General features: G+C 43.4%; 1 protein-coding gene across 3 annotated transcripts in view; it reads left to right on the top strand.

Annotated features, from left to right (window-relative positions):
• The window catches only part of PHACTR3 (phosphatase and actin regulator 3), a 98,190-nt gene that overhangs the window by 33,009 nt on the left and 45,934 nt on the right, over nt 1–19,247 (top strand). For all 3 annotated transcript variants that reach the window (XM_018574823.1, XM_018574830.1, XM_018574838.1), the window contains exons 7-8: nt 605–840; nt 7,136–7,289. In XM_018574823.1, coding sequence (XP_018430325.1) covers nt 605–840; nt 7,136–7,289 — 390 coding nt within the window. The remainder of the gene's footprint in view (nt 1–604; nt 841–7,135; nt 7,290–19,247) is intronic.

Here is a 19,247-nt window from a genome sequence, read left to right as displayed (position 1 = left end):
CCCCCCCCACCCCCCCGCCCCCCCTCCATGGAGGTCGCCCAAATGTCATGCTGTTTCATATTTATATACTTATCTTTTTCCAAAGTCTTCAGGTCAGTCATGTTGCATTGCGTCCTCTTCCTCTTCAGTCTTCAGCGGTTAGCAGGCTTACAAATGCCAAGCTCAGTGCTGATGTCAGGCAGGTTATTCATGTAAATGCGTGAATGTGAATAAAGGGCACCATTGTGAGGCATCCTCAGAGGCTAGGCCCGTGGCACTCTGTAGTCACAATATCACTGTGAAATGGATCAGAACCACAACTGGGTTCACACAAGATATCCTTCACAACTGCAGTCTTCTGGGTTGATTGACGTTGGGTGTCATTTAACCAGAAGACTGAGGACATTTTGTGGCCAAAGAAAATAATTTTGGGGAGGTGGGAAGACTTCAGGTGGAAGGTGGGTATTGCAGCCTAAGCTGCTTTTTTATGTCTAAATCCTTCCAGGAGCCTTTTTTATTTTAGATTAATTTTGCCTTCAAGTGAATCCGATTGGTGGCTCTCAGGGAATAACGAGGGTTTTCAGTACTAACACTTCCATATTTGTTGCCCGATTTACTTCTTCAGCTTTCACAGTCGGGAAGTGAGGTCTTCTCCAAAGAAGAGGGTGGAGTTTCGAACCTCGCGGTCCTCCAGCATTGATAAGAGCAGAGACAGCTCCACCGAAAGCGACTGCGAGTACAAGTGCAGCTCAGTGAAGGAAGCTGAAGAAAACAAAGAAAACTTGATCAGGGATTCCAGCCATAAAGACAACGTGCTGTTATATGAGGATGAAGATGAACTCAACAGCTTGGTTATCTCCGGTGAGAGCAGCAAAAAAAATCTAATTTTTTTTCTGCAACACATACTTACAGATGACATGTTTTTGTCATCTGTGTTGTCACTTTTTTTTCTACCTTCCATAGAAAAAACATTTGGGTGGCTTCTCCAATCTCTATTCCTAAGGCAATTCTTCTAGTAATATACATGGCATTTTTTTTCATAGCAATTGCATAGATGCTACCAAACGATCATTCTTTGTATCCAAACATATTACCCAAATGCTATTGCTGCTGGCACAAAAAAATGTATAGCCAGATGGCTCTGGGTACCCTAGCAGTCACATGGCCTGCTATGGCTAGAGTTACACGTCAGCTTCTTCCCTTTCTATCTCCAAAAGCCACAGGGGCCTTTGTTCCAAATGCGATGGGAAAAAATGATGGGAAAAATATTAGAGTTGCCACAGGAAGATGAAAAGAGGAGACATTTTTCAATGAGGACACCTGTACTAATGACAACTGTCTAAGTGGGAGGTGTCCCTTTGCTTTACAGAGGTTTGCTCTCTGTTGTGTCCCTGAGACAGGAAGAGAAGGGACATCTCTCTGCAACGACACAGACAGCAAATAAAAGTACCTGACAGGGTTCTTAACCATGGCCTACTCTTAACCTGTCTTAACCTGTGTCCCTACTAAGTAGACTCACCCTCTCTATTTGTCCTGGTGACCAATGTCATAAGACAGAGAGTGATGGAAAATCCAAAATGTGAGCATTTAAAGGATTTAGACAAAACCTTTCTTTGAGGGCACCTTTTCTGGTGACAGTTTTCTTAAAGGAGAATTCCCCTCACTTTGCAGAGATTTCCTCTTCCTGTTGCATCTCCAGAACAGGAAATGAAGGACAATTTCCCTAATGGGAGCCAGGCAGCAAAAAAAATAAACTGACAGGGGCACCTTTAACCCTTCCCTAGTCTATCAAAAAATGTTTGGATTTACATGCACTTTATTTAAAACATTGGAAGACAAAAGAGAGAAAAGGGCGCCCAACCTGGTGCAGATAATCCTTTTAAAAGATGGAAAAGATTGCAGTCTTGCAACTGCTGTTTCTCTGAAATCATCCATATATGCTGCTGTTTGACCTACCATTGTAAGTACCCCTGTACTTTTGTTTATGGTGTCTATTTTAAATTAAAAGGATTATCTGCACCAGGTTGGGCGCCCTTTTCTCTCTTTTGTCTTCCAGTTTTACAGCCTCCCCGGCTGAAGTGGGGCAGCACCCCTAGCGATCCTGTACTTGTAACAAACACATCATCAAGATCAGTCCACAGCGCTTTTGCTTTTTTCTTAGTTATTTAAAACATTGACCAGTGTTAACAGTGTGAACAATGTGCACAATATGACAATGGAGAGAACTGTTTGTGACATGTCTGCAAAAATTTGTAGCAAACTGATCTATCTACGACTCAATTCGCTTTGAACTGGCACATGCTGGACCTGCTCATGGTCTCAAAGTGATGTAGTTCTATGTATGACCACAAGAGGGAGTAGATATCTAAAGGTATATTTATTTATAATGGAAAGTGTCTAAATAAAGCTGGCCATAAATGGATTGAATTCCTGCTGTTTCGTGCTGAATAGGCCAAAATGTAATCCGCGGGTGTCCCTGCTGTTCACCTGGCTCGCCAAAAGTAAATTTTTAAATCAAGCTTCATTGAAGGAGAAGGGTAGAAAGCTGTAGGCCAAACAGTGACTGCAACCAATCAGCCGCAGCCACTAGCTCAGGTATTCTGACAGTAGGCACCAGAAGATGAATTCATCCACACTCGTTAGCATGGATGGAGTAATCAAGTGATTTTTCTTATTCAACACTCAGGGCTGAACGAGAAAAATTTTAAGGTGTATGACCAGCTTAAGGCTTCGCTCACAGCAAGCATCCAACACCACTGTTCATGGAAAGTGTTCAGCCCGTGGCTGGATTGCTCTTCAGTGGGGAAGCAGTGCCCAAAGACCACATTAAACATTTACACCACTGTCCTGCACCTGAACTGATGCATCCAGATAATTTATTAATTGTGGGGTAGTTGGCAGGGGTCAGATGCCGCTGTCAAATGTCCAATAACTGTGTTTGGGTGAACAAGGCCTCAGGGTGAGTACTATAAGACCTTTCCTAGTCTATTAAATTGCACTTGCTTAAATTGGAGAATTTTGTATGATCATCTGTAATGGTACCATTTCTAACTATACTATATTTCTTAATGTAATGTATTTTATTTTTTTCATCCTGCTTGCTGCAGTTTACTAAGGGGCTGATTTATAACACATTCACATAGCTTATATACCTGTGTGAACAACATTTAATGCATGCTCCTCAGCTCCAACTAGTGGCAATAATGTACTACAAATGTCGTTCGCACAGATATACGCTGTGCAAACATGTTATAAATCACATGTCTTGACTGAGGAAGATGATCCTGTGTGACCCCGAAACATTGCACTTGTGTGATATGTTGCATTCACGTCAAAACGGATATCTGTAGTTTGAGTGCCGGTGTTCTATTCATATCATGTGCATGTGACGGTGCCATCCATCAACCACCGCTGCATCCACCTGCTCATTCTTGGATTAAGCGGTCAGAAGTGCGATGGATATATGGACTTCATGTTATAAATCAGCCCCTTAGTCTTTTACAGGAGAACTATGGGGTCAGTGTTTTTCCCCATAGTTCTCCTTGGGGTAACGGGAGGACACAAACTAGCGTCCTCCCGTCACCCTAAGCTCAGTATACCGCGAGCTACAGCTCGCGGTATACTGAGACGCCGCACCTGGAGCGGATCCCGACTTAGATGACGGGATCCGCCCAGCTGCGTGAGTGACAGCTGGCTCTGCCTATCTAGAGGCAGAGCCAGCTGTACCCACCCCCTCCCCCGTCCGTTCCGCCAGTCAGCGCTGGCAGATCGGAGCGGGGAGAGGGGAATCCAGCCCCTCCCCCTGTCACGGCAGAGAGCCGTGACAGGATCGAGAGTTGAGGGAACCCGGGAAGTTTTCCCTCACCTCCCGATCTACTGAGCCGACCTGTGACAGTCTCATTGTCACAGGTCGGCTTATAACTATGACGTGAGTGGAAATCACTCATCTCATAGTTCTCCTTTACGCAAGCTTCCTAGGGAAAAACCTAAATCTAAGCTGCACTGCACTGTCCGTTTAAATGCTTTTTAGGGTATTCAGCTTGCACATTAAATGTATATAGTTCTCTCTATGCAGAAAACACATAGAGAAGATATAAATGCGCTAAAAATGCATCACAATGTATAGAAAATGCCTGTGTTTTTAATCTCAGGAATGAAATGGGCCCTAGAGGTGCATGCTTTTGGGCCTGCACTGCAAAGGGTAATTTGAAGCAGCTCAATCTTGACACATACTGTATATTGGCTGAAATAAACAGTGTGCAGAGCCATTCCCCCCCGTGTAGAGGCAAAAATGACCATTCTTAGGCTCAGTTCACACCACTGCATCACAATGCACTGTGCCCATAGAACCTAATGAAATATCACTCGTGATATTTTAATAGCGCTCTAACAAAAAAGGATAAACAGACCCATGTAACGTAGCTGCTGGTGAGAATGCAGCCTTAGTATATTTTCCTTTCAGGTCGGTCTAATGTAATACAGCATTATAGCCACTATATGGAGGTGTGGTGCATAGGAAATTAATGCTTCTTCCCATGCTCCTCAGCTACATCTAGTGGCCATAATGTGATATTACATTACATTTGACCTGAAAAAAAATATACTAAGAACCTTTGTTTTTGCCTCACAGCACAGAACGAACATTCACTGAGATTTGCAGGGTGAATGGCTCTGTTAATTGTTTATAAATGGACCCAAAGAGTACATAATGATCACTCACTGATGGAACAGAAATGGTTCCTTATGGTGTAGACCAGTGGCAGCAGCAGGGTGGGTGTCACCCGGTGCAGCCGCATGTGTTGTGATGTCCGTGGTGGGACATCATCACACATGCGCGGTGATATACTTCACTGCCAGCGGCCATCTTGGTGGTGGACGCCTGCAAAGAGAGGAGGGGACAATGACCCCCCCCCCCCCCCCCTCTCTCGTGACTTAGTCAGGCTCTGGAGCCATTACTGAGTGCCCGACTTTTAAGAGGTGGTGACCCCAAAATGACTGTCAACTATTTTGGTCGCACCCCCCTTGTGACACCACTGGTGTAGACAACACAGTAACCTGCAACAGCGATTTATTACACAGAGCTTTAACTGTATGCAATGAATCTCTGTTAGTATGTAACTTACACTATAGGGAAGCAATAAAAAACTTTTTAAAAGGGTCTAAACTTACCTGTGTCTCTCTCCGCCGTGCGCTACCGTCCGAACATCTGAAAATTTCTCGGGCGGCCGCAAAGGATCTTGGGGCGGGCACATGTGCAGTTCAGATGTTCGGCCGGGAGACGAGGAGAGACACAAGGTAAGTATATGGAGCACCGTGCACCCGCACAGACTCTGTGGGACATAAGAGAAGAGGAGGACAGAGGAGTCAGTGCTGGATCGGAGACCCACACCAGCGCTGGAGGGACAGCTGAAAAGGACAGGAAAGAAGAAGATAATCGGATTAAGAGGCATCATTTAAGGTAAGTCCTTACATTGGGGGGGGGGGGGGGGACTTTTGACTTTAATGTCACTTTAAAATTAAACTGTTTTGTTGTGGAAATAAGCTACAAAGGACCAAGAAGTGATTTTTTTTTTTGTCTGATGCGAAAACACGTCAAACTGTGTCATCATGCATTTTAACACACCCTGCACATCAAGGTGCATTAATGTGTGTCATGGCCAGTACCTTCCATTCACAGACCTCCAGGTTATATAATTAGTGCTGCCTTCCAACACAGGTTAGTCATTAATACAACCATCCCTGGTAGCTGTAAAAGCGTGCATTGATCAGTGCACCTTGAGTAGCAGAAATACAAAAAGAAACTATACATTGCATTGCTTTGTGATAATGATTGATATAATGCACACCTGTGTCTCACAACGATCAGTGCAAACCAGGCAGGGAACTGCAATACATGACAGCAAAACTCCAGAAAGGTAGGACATGAACTGACATTACTCTGTACTATACCAGCCTAATCTGACTTCACATTAGCAGAAGTATGACATTACATTAGTGGAATTATGGATTATGATGTGTTTTGCAGCTGATTAAACGCAGGTAAAGCACTGTCTGAATCAAAGGTCAGTGTGCATTGAATGGTAGCTTGTATCTGAGATCCTTTTGATATGCATTTACATTGACTTGTATGGGTATATATTCACTTATGGGTTTGTGTTTTTACAGGCACTTTGACACTTGTTTTTGTGGGTGCATTGAAACTTGTTTTATTGGAGCAGTCCATTGATTTCGTAAAGGCTCTTGAGGAGCTGCAATGCACCAAAAATGTAGTATTTTTGACCAGTGTATCACAGCCTGTGAGTGTTCACATCTATGTATTGGGGGGTTGGAGGGTCAGGTGTGTTGTTCACTTGGTAGACCTGTGTTGGGGGGGGGGGGCTGGGGGGGGGGGGGTGCAGTAGAAATATTAAAGGGATGCCCCCCAAAACATATCTACAACACAATACCATTGCAAATGCTTAAAGTGTAAAGTCTGCAAGTTTTGCACAAGTCACCTCTGTATTTCATCTAATGAATATGCCAGCGTTTACTTCAGGTAGTTCTTTTGTCATGATTCATTGCAGTTGCCATTGCTTCTATCTGAAAAAATGTTAGCTTCCTGGCTATCACGTTGACTTTTTAGTGTCCCTGACCTGGAACAAGAATGCGGCCAATGGAGTCAGAACTCCTGATCTAAATTTGTTCATGGAGTCGCTGCTTTAGAAAGTATTGAAGTTAATAGATCAGCATGACAACCAAGCAACAAGTATTTTCAGGAGGCAGTCAGCAATGGCAGCCCTTGGATTTCCTTTTAAAGAACACATGTCATCTGAGAAATATGGCGGTTGTCATTGCTGAGCTCCTTCTGAAGATGCCAGTTACCTGGCCAACGTTTCAATACATCTGAGTCAGAGTCTCGAAGCAGGCATACAGCAAAGGAAAGTCAGAGGAAGGTAAAAACTTCTTATCTTTTTCTGTTTTATTGCATCTGAAGCATAAACGTGGCAGCAAATGGAACTAGCATTTTCAGGAGGCCACCCCTGAATTACTCTCATCACTTATTGTTTATTTGATAAGGATTGTGTGGACAATTTATAGATGACTGAATTGCAAGTTTCCCTAAATAGCGTTGACAACCATTTTCTTTCTTTAGACTAACTCTGCTTCTTCCTTTCAGGCACTTTACCTAGAAAGTACAAAAAGGAATTGTTAGCGGTGAAGCTGAGGAATCGACCCAGCAAGCAAGAATTGGAGGACAGGAACATCTTCCCGCAGAGGACAGAGGAGGAGAGGCAGAAGATAAGAGAGCAGATTGAAATCAAGCTTTCAAGGTAAGTGAGCAGGGAGGGGGTGGGGGCAAGACCTGGAGTCTGTAAAAATTGTCCTGACTAAGGAATGACACTGACTGTTTACCTAGATGGAGCTAGGGCATGGATGGGCAAACGCCAACCCTCCAGCTCCAGAACTACAAATCCCATGAGGCATTGCAAGATTCTCACAGCCGCAGGCATGACTCCCAGAGACAGATGCATGAAGGGATTTGTAGTTTCACCACAGCTAGAGGGTCAGAGTTTGCTCACCCCTGAGCTAGAAGGGTTCTTTTTAAGGTGGAACATCCAGTCAGGCATTTTCTTTGCCAGATAGTTACAGGCAGGCTATAATGTATTCTTAATAGTACTCAGTTATCAAAAAGAGTATGGGAGCTACCTTATGCTATCTATTTTTAAAGGTGCAAGCCCAAGGCTGTCATCTTGATCCTTCTCTGCTCCATGAGTCATTGAAATGAAACATATATCCTTTATAGGCTTCTTTTTTAGCTGCATTTTTTCCTATACAGTTATCCAGACCTGTTTTGTACCTCTGAATAATGAACAGATAAAGGTGGCACATCTATGAGCAACAGATTTTTATGGTATCAATTCCTGCAACAGTGCTCTCATCTGTGTTTTATGTTGTTCCTGCATGGTGTTGGGCAGGCAGCTTGAGCAAAGCACTATCCATTATGTGTTAAAGCACACCTCACTGATGTTGATGTTATCTCTCACCATGAGTAACTTTAGAACGGCTTATGTTGGGTAACAGTGTGGAGGAAATGGGTGCTGAGTAGGGATGAGCTCAGGTTCAGACTAAACTCAGCCTGAACCTGAGCTCTTCCAAACCTGGAAGGAGATCCTCCTGAGCACGGAAAAAATCTCTTTCCATGTCACCCAATCAATTGCTGGTGCGGCATTCCCCATCCGCAGCTTGACTTACGCAAAGGAGCAGGATGCAGTCACCTTATTGACATTATATGCCTGTATCTAATATGGATATGTGGCCATATTAGGTAAATGACGTCTGCACAAGCATCCCGTCCCTTTGTTTACATGCATTTGCGGGGTGGCCAATGCCCGTACCACAGCTAATTGGGTAGAACTGCCCATGGCACTTTGTGTGTGGAGGAGCTTAGGTTTGGACTGAACCTTGGCTCATCCCTAGTCCTGAGTGTGTAGTTTATCTTGAAAAATTAGTAACTTTGTATTCTGATGGCGAGCTGGTTTTACCATTTAAATCTTTGTAGAATACATCATTAAGTGATTTTTAGAATTTCTGCTGCTTTCTTTGCTAGAGTTTTATAAATTGTAAGCTCCTTGAGGACAGAGACTGATGTGAATGTGCCACTATGTAAAGTGCTGCGTAAATTGTTGGTGCCATATCAATACCAATAATAATAATAATAACAACCATAAATCATATATAAAATGTATAGGTGCTCCCTCTAGTGGCTATCTGCCAAAACGTTTGGAAGATCACTGAGAGCACTGATAGACGGGCAGATATCTCCCAGAGAATGATGGGAAAGGGGACATCTACCTATCCATGAACAAATCATTGAAGCTCCTGGACCCATCACTCTTCTACATATCAGAGGAAAGGTTCAGGCATAAATATATTATAATTTGGAAAAACTCCCCGTGTGATGATTAGCACTTCCAAGGTCTGAAATGACCAGTCTATGCTCCACCAGACTCATCTGCGAACATAGTTAGCACCAGCACATGTATTCGTATTAAGCACCCTGGGTGTCCCAAATCTCAAAGACTTCTAGTATGAAAATTATGATCAGTTCCTGCGGTCAAAAGCTTGTAGCTGTCTCTTCTCCCATACTGTGATTTACTATTGACTGACCGCTCATTGGCTTTACTGGCCTTTAGGTTCAGAAGGTGTTGAATCCAAGCTTGTTGAAATTTGCCTACCAGAGCACCCTGTGATTCAGGGTTGCCAGGGTACTCGACAGGAAAGTTAAACTGACATGAAGGCCCCTGGTGGTGCCTGCTGCGTCCTACCACTGGTGCTTTACTGACTTTTACCTGACTTCAGTTTCACTTTAAAGAACACCTGCTTATGAGAGAAATATGGGTGCTGCTTTCACTGGCCCCATTTTAAAAAATGCATATAGGGGTCTATTTCACATAGCCTGTCCCCCTGCGAAGCTGCAGGTATATTCATTCTGTGAGAATTACCTGGCCGATGTGAGAATGGGGCAATATCGAATGTTCTTTGTGTATTTTACCTTCTGGTTGATTGTTCTTTATTAGGTATAATCAAAAAGAACAGGGTGGATTGGGAAAATCTCACATTATGCGCACTAGATGGAGCTGTGGACAACAGGAAATAAATACATGTTAGTAAGGAGATACAATGTTACCGTTGTAGAGACCCCCTGGAGGGAATAACACATAAAGATAACCACTCCTGCTTTGGATATAGCAATTTGCTTTTGTGCATTTTGTGATTTCCTCTGCATAGCATTAGCAGTTTACTGACTCATTGATTACATTTACTAACTGAAATGGCTTTATTTTGCTGTTATCTGTATTGTAAGAATGCATGAGTGTTGCATGGCTGAAGGGGGAAGTAGGTCAGGCCTGTAGAAGCAAAGTGTACTTGTTGTGAAGTGTTTTTCTTTTCTTGTTATCATTCCAAAGTGTGGGTGCAGTGCAGCATCATGATGAAAGGAGGGAGTGGAGGCTCATAGTGGAGGGGGGCAATGAGTACAAGTCGTTGGCAGTCAGTCCTTGTTTGGTAAATAACAGAAATAAAAGCAAAGAGGAAACGTGAACATCACTGATCAGTGTCTGCAATGAGAACTGGCAATGGTAACCCTCCTATTTGTGTGATGAGGAAAGTGATCTCCTTTCAAATATTGGCTCATTCAGCATAGCATGGTGTGTAAATGCAACAGTGTTCTATTAAAGGGCAAATCCACTCCAAACTGACAGTCAGCTTTTGGTGGAAGCTGGAGAGTTAAGGCACATGACATTGCTAAATCTATCAAATTTAAACTTAGATCCTACTCTGACTGCAATATTTTTTTACAAGGTTATTCCCAAAAGGGTGAAGAGTTTAGAGAAGTGAACAATCTAGGACAACATAGCTGATTTGGAAAAATTCCCCAATTCAGCTCACTTTCCAGTCCAGCTATGTTGTCCTAAATTGTTCACATCTCCTGCCTTCCCCAAACTCTTCCCTTTTGTGAATAGCCTTGTTATAATTTTTTTATGCTATAGAGAATGTAATAGGAGTACAGTGGTACCTCGGTTCACGAACGCTTCTGTTCGCAAACAATTCGGTTCTTCAAAATGTTGCCTCCGTTTGCGAACTCCGCATCAGGTGACGAACACAACCGCAGCCATCTTTCCTGCTCTGACGCATGGTCGTGGCTTCCTCTTGTCGAGATCGTGGTCTGATCACAGTTTGATTCGGTTCGCGACCAGAATCGTGGAGCGAATTAAGTTCGTGAACCGAGGTACCACTTTAACTGGAACACACAAAGATGGGCAGGAACATCCAAGACTCCCAGGTCTACAGGAACAGATATGAGAATTATGGCATTTAGATTTCACTGTTGGAGTATCCAAAGTATATAAAACAAACAGCATCTTCATCCTTTTCTGTATGTCTGGGGTGCCCTGCTATCCTGGGGGCCTGCAGACTTTGAGTTCACCTCTGGCTCACCACCCCTCAAACCAGTGAGAGTGTCGTTATTGATGCCGACTTACTCCCATTGGTTTGTGAGATGATAGAGGGTACATTTTGCATAGTGGAGAGTCAGATCATAAAGGAAACCTGTACTGAGAAATGTACCTGACTTAGAACAACTATGCAGACAGTGAAGTCAGGATACCTCTTCTTCATAATTGCTGCTGGTCAGCGACTCCTTGAAGCCAATGGATCAGTGTAACAGCCATGCTGCTAGCATTTGTAGCCATGGCAGCCCATATTTTTCTTTCAGCACAGGTTTCTTTGAAGTCTAGACCTCAGTTCATTAGGCACCTGAAGTCCAAGTGCTAGCCAGGTGCATAGGGAAGATGTTGCCTAATAATAGGGTGCTTTTGCGGGAAGCTGGAGAGCTAAACTACATGACAGTTCTTCTGTCTTTCTATTTGTGAAATGTCGGAATTGAGTTTCCATCCTGACTGCAGGATTTTATACAATGGAGAATGTAACAGGTTGAGCTGGAACATACAAAGATGGGCAGGAATAACCCAAACTCCCAGGAGGACAGGAACAGATTTAGGACGAAAGGTTACACTGGTGGAATAGCAAGTGTATTCAAATAAAAACAGTGGTTGACCACCACCAGGCTCTGCTTTTATCTAAAAATGTCACTGTTGGGTGGACTTTTGAGAACTACGACCTGTCCAATTTTCTGCCTGCTGTCTTCCCGGCATAGTACTTAAGTATAACAGTTAATAGGACAACTAGAAAATGGTTAACATCATGCAGATGTGTCATATGGAAAGAGTTGGCTAATAATAAGATGCTGCTATTAATCTGTAATGTTGGTTATGAAATGTGGCTGCATCTGACAGGTTCCCTTTAAGGCCTTGTTTCTCAACTGGTGGGTCATGGCCCAAAAGTGGGTCGCGACCCCTGTGTTCAGTGGGTCACCGCATGCCTTCTACTTTTCTAGGTGAGAGGCTTCTCAGCCTCCCCCTAGTACAGCACTGTCAGTTCTCGCACCAAGCAGCCATTCAAAATATGCTGCCCGGTGCCCGAGTGTCAGCTTGAGGTGGGCTGGAGCTATGGCTGTGAAGGAGCTCCATCCATACATACATTGCTTACAGCTCCCTCGCATGCCCTGTAGAAGTGCCTGGACCGGAGTGATGTCACATTCTGGCTCCCGGCACCTCTACAGGGCCCGCAAGGGAGCTGTACAAGTAATGCATGTATGGATGGAGCTCCATCACAGCCAGCAGCCCACACTGGACCCCAAGCTGAAGATCCACTCCAGTTCTTGTATGGTAGAGAGACTGGGTGGATCTTAAGTATGTGTATATGTGTGTGAGACTGTGTGTGTGGTTTTGTGTTTCTCAGTGTTTTTGAGGTCCCGTTCAAAACGTATACAGTGCGTTAATCGAACAGTCCTGTGCCATTAACGCACTGGACCACGCAATCGCACCTACTACGCATTCTGGTGCAGGAGCTGCGTTGCCATTCATCACCTCCTCCCGCCCACCGTTCAATCGCCCACACCGGAAAGTGCGGTACCGCAATGCCGTGGATTACATCGAAGTGCAACTTGGGTTGCGACTTAATGACCAAGGACAAGTGTGGGTCCCGAGGTTACACAGGTTGAGAACCACTGCTTTTAAGGGATTTATTCAGGAGCACGTTTCTTAGTTGGGGGGGATACCTGAGCACCTGCCATGTCTGAAGAGCACCAGGGCCAGTGTACTCAAATGCTCTCTCTAAGCAAATAAAAAAAAATACCTATGCCTGGTATTCTAACAAGAGTAATCATCTTTCTGTTGCTTAGCAACCAGGAAGCACGACTAGATTGCTGTGAGCATTCCTTCATGACTGTACCTGCAGAGCTCCCCTTCTCTGCAGCAGAGCTATATTCATGCAGCATAAGCCGGGCATAATGGCAATGTAATCATATTAATGATGGTAATTAGAACACCAAGGTCCCTTCTCTATATAATGTGTTCCCGTTCAATGAAAACACTGTTTTGTACTTGTCTCCTTACCAGGCAAGTCATGCCAAACCCTCATTTATTAACCCTTCATGTGAAATCAGCAATATCTGGAGCTTGCAAACCTATGGACAGGCTGAAAGGTGCTGTGCTATCTGATACCACATAACAATAGGTCCAGAGGGACAGTTGGAACCGCAGGCTAGTACGCAGTAGTGGCATGGGCTAAAAAAAATAATAATAAAAGAAACCCTGTGCTGAGAGAAATGCCAAGAGTGTCAGGCTGACCCAATGGCCACCATGCTTTGAGTTAGCAACCTGGAACAAGCATGCTACAAACAAAGTCGGCGAAGTCAGAACTCATGATCAGCATGCTTATTCCTGGAAAGTGAGTCACAAGCTACTGAAAACATTGGATCAGCTGGCATTTCTTGGAGGAACATCAGCAGCTGTAGCCTAGAGCAGCCTTTCTTAATCGGGGTGACTTCTAGCTTTCTCAGAAGTAGCTAGAAATTTTTGCATAGTGTCGTGCCTTTTCATGGCCATGCCATCAGCACCATGAAAATGAATGATGCTATTCCAGGGATAGTGGGATCTATTCACAAAATGATGGAATTTCACTCCCATCCAGGCCTGCTCCCCCTCCCACCCTCTGTCATGCTGAAGTACACTAGCTGTGGCTCCTAATGTGATGACGGGACTTTGATGTGAAAGAAGGACTGAGGACTCTGATGTGAAGGGTGAACTCTCATGTGAAAGAGGGAAGCTCTGATGTGAAGGGGGGCTTCTGACGTGAAGGGGGACTTCATATGTAATGGGGGACTTTATTGTGAAGGGGGAACTCCATTCGTTTTGTGTGGAGTCCCACTTAAAGTCTATACCAGACCCCTATCTCAAGTTTTGGGGTTTGCAGGGGGTCACACGTTGTTTTTTACATAAACTTTTTTTTTAAAAACATTTTTAGACTGAGGTGCCTCCAGATTTTGCATACTTTTAGAGGGCGCCGTGATTGAAAAACACTGGCGTATAGTACATAATTTTTTTTTTACTACAGATTTGCTTTAGGGCCTGTGTGGATGGGCTTGTGTAGACGGCATCAGTGTAAAGCTTGCCATACACTGTTCTATTTTTTTTCTCTCAACCTGCATGCTGAACAAACAAAATAGAACAGATTCCTCCCTTGACGCTCACGAGTGTTGATCGAGGAATCCCCCGCTCTTTCCTTTGTATTTTGACAGCGGTTGCTGCCGGCTCTGTTCGTCTGGAGATTTTCCAACCGGCTCCTTCAATCAGCTAATTGAGGGATGTTGTCCAGAAGGGTGCCGACGGTGGCATCTACTGTGCGAAATTCACATAATGTATGGCAGTTTAAGACCCTTCTGACATTTTTCAGAATTTTCTGACATGAGCATTGGACAGGTTTTGTTGTACCGTATGTTTATATGGGAATGCTAAACCCATCTGATGCTTACAAAAGCCTGTCAGCACAGGCCCTTAGGATGGCTTGACACCTCTGTGTCACAGTAACTCCATTTTACTTCGCATCACTGTAAAGCATGATTGGCAGTACATTATGGTGCTATTCATTTTGATCTACCTTACAAAGGCATCTCAAGCCATTTGTGTTGAACCATCTCTGCATTGTGATTCGCTGTCTTTGGGTAAAGGTTCTGGTCTGATTTTGCTAAATTAATGGGCATCTTAAAGGAATGCCCGTTGTCACGCAAATCAGCATTTTAATGTGCTTGTAGTAACATAACACACCAGTGTAAAGGGAGAACCCATCAAGAAAGACTCATGGAACATTGGCATTGCTGACCTCCTTTTCTAAATGCAAGATACCTGGCTGCCATCCTGACGCTCTTAATCAAAACTTTGAGTCTCTGCAGACAAATAAAGAATTTAGATTTTTCTCTCACTAGTTCTTGGCCAGTGATTCAGAGTAATGAAGCCAAGAAGACCTGCATACATTATTTTTAGAATAAGATCAGAAATGGTTGCCCCCATAGTTTTCTCATCACAGATGTACTTTATTTTTACGAATCATTGGAATGATCAGATCCAAATGCTGAAGTGTTTTCATATTGTAAGAACACATTAGCAATATCTTTGCTTGTCCTGACTTTTCTAAGAAACGAACGCTTTAAATATAATATTTTGTCCTTGCTTTATCCGCTAAAGTGAAGCACTTTCTCCATGTATAAACTGCCAAGACAGTGCTTGTGTTTTTCAGAGTCCTTTATTGTGTAGTAACTGTTCTGTCTCTGCCATCTGTACTCCCACTGAATGCTGCAAACATAGGTATATAAAGAGAGCACAGTCCATGAACTCCGAGAGATAAAGAATGAAATTGATGGAGGACAATTATGAAAGAGGTGGTGGGGGGAAAAACCAAGCCCAAGCCAGCTCCAACCAATCTGATGTGGCTTATTGAAAAAAAATAACCCTGTACACTGCTATGTACACGGGTCGGTCTGCGTTTATAGTGTCGCTGTCAGAACCTGAGCAAGAGTAATAAGTAGGATATAACAAATAAGTATAAATAGTTGAAAAGAATGAGTTTAAACGCTCAGCTGAATGAACTACAGTTCAGGGAGAGCTGATTGGCTGCATGAAGGACATTTCCTGGGGACTATACCACAGAGACAACACAACCAGTGCCATGGCATTGGTCATGTTACCTGTCACCCTGATTGTGGTATCAGCAGCTTCTGAACTACAAAGATAATTCAGATGTGTCACTCCTTTTGTTATTAAAGCTTTTGGTTTAATTAGTAGAGTTATCATTATTATTATTATAATACAGGATTGATCTAGCGCCAACAGTTTGCGCTGCGCTTTACAATATAAGGAAGACATTACAATCACAATACAAGACAAGATGGTAAGGAGGGCCCTGCCCCTGAGGGCTTAGGACTTGATGTTTCAGTCCTTACATTAAGTTGGTACTGTTGATGTTGGGATTAGTATGGTGAAAAGGGGGATGGTAGATACCTCATCTGGGTCATTAGATGAGTCCCTGCCTTGATGATCATTGATGTTTCCTTGATGAGCCCACAAAACCAGCAGGAGACTGCTGGTTGGTGTTCTGGTTGGAGTCAGGGGCTTGGATACTTCTAATTTCAAATGAAGGGGGGGAAAAAAAGAGAAAGTATTAAAGTCAACAGCATTGCTGAGGGTCAACTGCTAGAAGAGGTTGTCAGGCGAGCAGAGGTAAAACCCTTGTGGATATTCCAAGATATATAACATAGAAAAATGTTTAACTTTGTCCATTTTCAAGGGAATGATTACATTTAATTTTACTCTCCAGGGTCTTTGCTTTCAGAAAATATCTAAATCTCGGGGGTTTTAAGTAATCTTCTAGTCTAAAATGTGCATTTTTAACGTGTGTGTGTGCCAAAACAGCTGTAGCGGTAAAAGGCGTTAAACCACTTCCAATATTCAGCGCTGTGTAGCTATGCCCACTTTTCAAGCGGTACAGTGCACACACCAGAAATTGTCCCTCGTTCCTACTGTCACTTTATTCTGACTGTCCCTCGTTCTGAAGGTCTAAAGTTGAGAGGTATGCTAAGCCAACTTTGGAACCAGCACCTTACACCTACATCTTCCATGATAAAACCTGCCTGGAATTTGAATTCTTCCCCACTCTATCCAAGACTAAAAAAACACGGGCTGGAGTTGGGCTTTAATTGCTTAATTCCAGTCACCCAGTATTATAATTGTCCTTTTAGCCTCCTCAATAAAGGCTTTGTTTTGGCCTTGTTCTGTATCAACATGTCTTCTTTTATTAAAACTCCACTTCTGATGCAGTCCATGAATGTCATTATCAACTGATGACCTTTTACTGACCTTAAACTTTATTTTCTTGATCTTGAAATGTTATTAGCAGCATGTGGTGACCTCCACGCTGTTATTTTGTTGCTCATATGGCCAGAATACCATGGAAGATGCTCCAGCAATTTCCAGTCCACGTGTTTCCCTGTCCTTTAGGGTGAGCACATGGCCAGCACTTCAAGCAAATGCTAAGCTTTGCTGAAAGAGCAGCGTGAAACTTCTATATTCAGCTTTCCATGCCAAACAATCAATGACATTTGAATTCACGGAGTTCAAACGCCTGTGCATATTAGAAGCATCATCCCTTGTTGTAAATAATTCATGTCATCCGAGTGTTTAGCTGTTGGCAGCCACGTTGACCAATAATGCACGTGGATGTGGGACACATGTATCTTACACGTACCTTACCTAAGCCAAGGACCCTTACATTGTGCTTAAACAATGTCTTCGGAAATGGTTGAATATAACCTCATATAATCTAGACAACCTTTATGCTAAGCACATCATAAATCAGAGTGGAATTATGGTTGAGGACAATTTTCTAAGGGCTCGCTTACACCAGGCATGTTGATAAATGCAGGCTCAACAGAAGGACACTGTAAAAACAATTGTTATCTATATGCCCTATTTACACCTTAAAAGTGCGTTGGTTTGCGATGAGGAATTAAGCCTATTATAAAAAAAAAAGAAGTATTTTAAACCCTTGATATGACCGTGCAGTGGAAGGCATTAAAAAAACACATTAACGCGTGCCGGGTGCACATGCTTTCTGTGCGCTGGTGCTGTGGACGAGGCCTAAATGCATTGCAAGTTTTCTTTGCTTTGATCATGCATAAGGTACACTATCAAGCACAAGGATGTAGAAAAGAGTTGGGTTATATACACACACTTTGCAAGATTGTCAAATGCAAAAAGTCAGTATAAAAAGTGTTAGATTACCGACCGTCAAATAAAGGTGTATGTCTAGGCAGAATGAGAAATACACAGTCCATGATATCTCTCAAATGCAGCTTTACCCATGTTTTGGCTCTTTAAAAATCCGACAAGTGCTGAACATTACTTATTGATCCTGACAGAAGTCCAGTGAGCTCCTAACTTCCTGTTTGAGCTGACAACACTTCACCTCTGCTGCACTGAAATTCTAAACAGCGTTGTCAGCGGTCTTCTGTGCTGGATTACAGAACCACTCCTCCTTACGTTATGGAAATGTGGAGAGAGGGATATATTCCGTAGTCCATAGGAGGAGTAGAACTGCCGACACTGCTTGAGTTTAGACATGTGCAATTCGTTTTGTTCCGGATTGAAATTCAGACATTTGGATGCATCCGAATTTCCGAATAACAGAAATAACGAATCTGAAGATAGCCCGAATGTTTGATAATTTCATTCGGAAATTAAACATAACAAGCGGGAGAGCTGTCAGTTATCGCTCTCTGGCTTCTCTGTACTTCTATCTCAAATGAAAACAAAGTAACAAATATTTTTACAAAATGTAAATAATGAAAGAAGCTGAAAGATCTGTGTTATTCTGTAACAGCTTCTGGTTCTTTGCGGATGCTTCCATCCCCAATGTAAAGAATCTGACAGCTGTCACAGAATACACAAAAGTCTTTAATTGTTCACAGAAATAATAATAGTTTTAAAAAAACACAGTGTGGGGTCCCCCCAATACATACCAGACCCTTTAGATCTGGTAGGCATTTTAAGTGGGGAACCCCGATGAGAAAAACGTTTTTAAAAAATGGCCCCCCCCCCCTAAAAATCCCATACCAGACCCTTAATCCGGGCAGCAGCTTGGCAGGGCAGGAAAGGGGGGGACGAGCGAGCGCCCCTCCACCATACCAGGCCACATGCCCTCGGCATTGTGAGGGTGCTTTTCAGGGGGGGACCCAACTTTGTTTTTTTTGGAGTTGAGTGCCTTGCTCACCTTTTGTGTGTTCCTGGGATTTGGGGCATCTCGCCCACTTTGGTGTGTTTCTGGGGTTTAGGGTGTCTCAGCCACCTTTTGTGTGTTCCTAGGGTTTAAGGTATTCCCGTCCACCATTGTGTGTTCCAGCTCCTCCTATTACATTCTTCATAATATAAAATTAAAAGGTATCCCCTCCCATCTCTTTGTGTTTCAACAGATTAGGTGTCCCTGTCCACCTCTGTGTGTTCCAGGAGCTTAGGGCATCACTGCACACTATTCTGTGTTCCAGGGGGTTTTGGTTTCCCTGCCCACCATTTTGTGTTCCTGTGGTTTAGGGTGGCTCGCCCACCATTGTGTGTTCCAGCTCCTCTTGTTTCATTCTTCATGATATAAAAGAGTGTCCCCCTCCCACCTTTTTAAGTTCGAAGAGTTTAGTTGTCCCCATCCACCTTTTGTGTGTACCAGGAGTTCAGGGTATCCCTGCACACTTTTCTGTGTTCCAGGAGTTTTGGGTATCCCTGCACACCTTTGTGTGTTCCAAGAGTTTAGGGTGTCCCCGACCTCCATAATATAACATAAAAATC

This window comes from Nanorana parkeri, unplaced genomic scaffold, assembly GCF_000935625.1.
Source record: "Nanorana parkeri isolate BGI_ZX_2015 unplaced genomic scaffold, ASM93562v1 scaffold50, whole genome shotgun sequence".
NCBI classification, from domain to species: domain Eukaryota; kingdom Metazoa; phylum Chordata; class Amphibia; order Anura; family Dicroglossidae; genus Nanorana; species Nanorana parkeri.
Note: the sequence above shows the minus strand (reverse complement) of the source record. Positions and strands in the feature narration are given on the sequence as shown.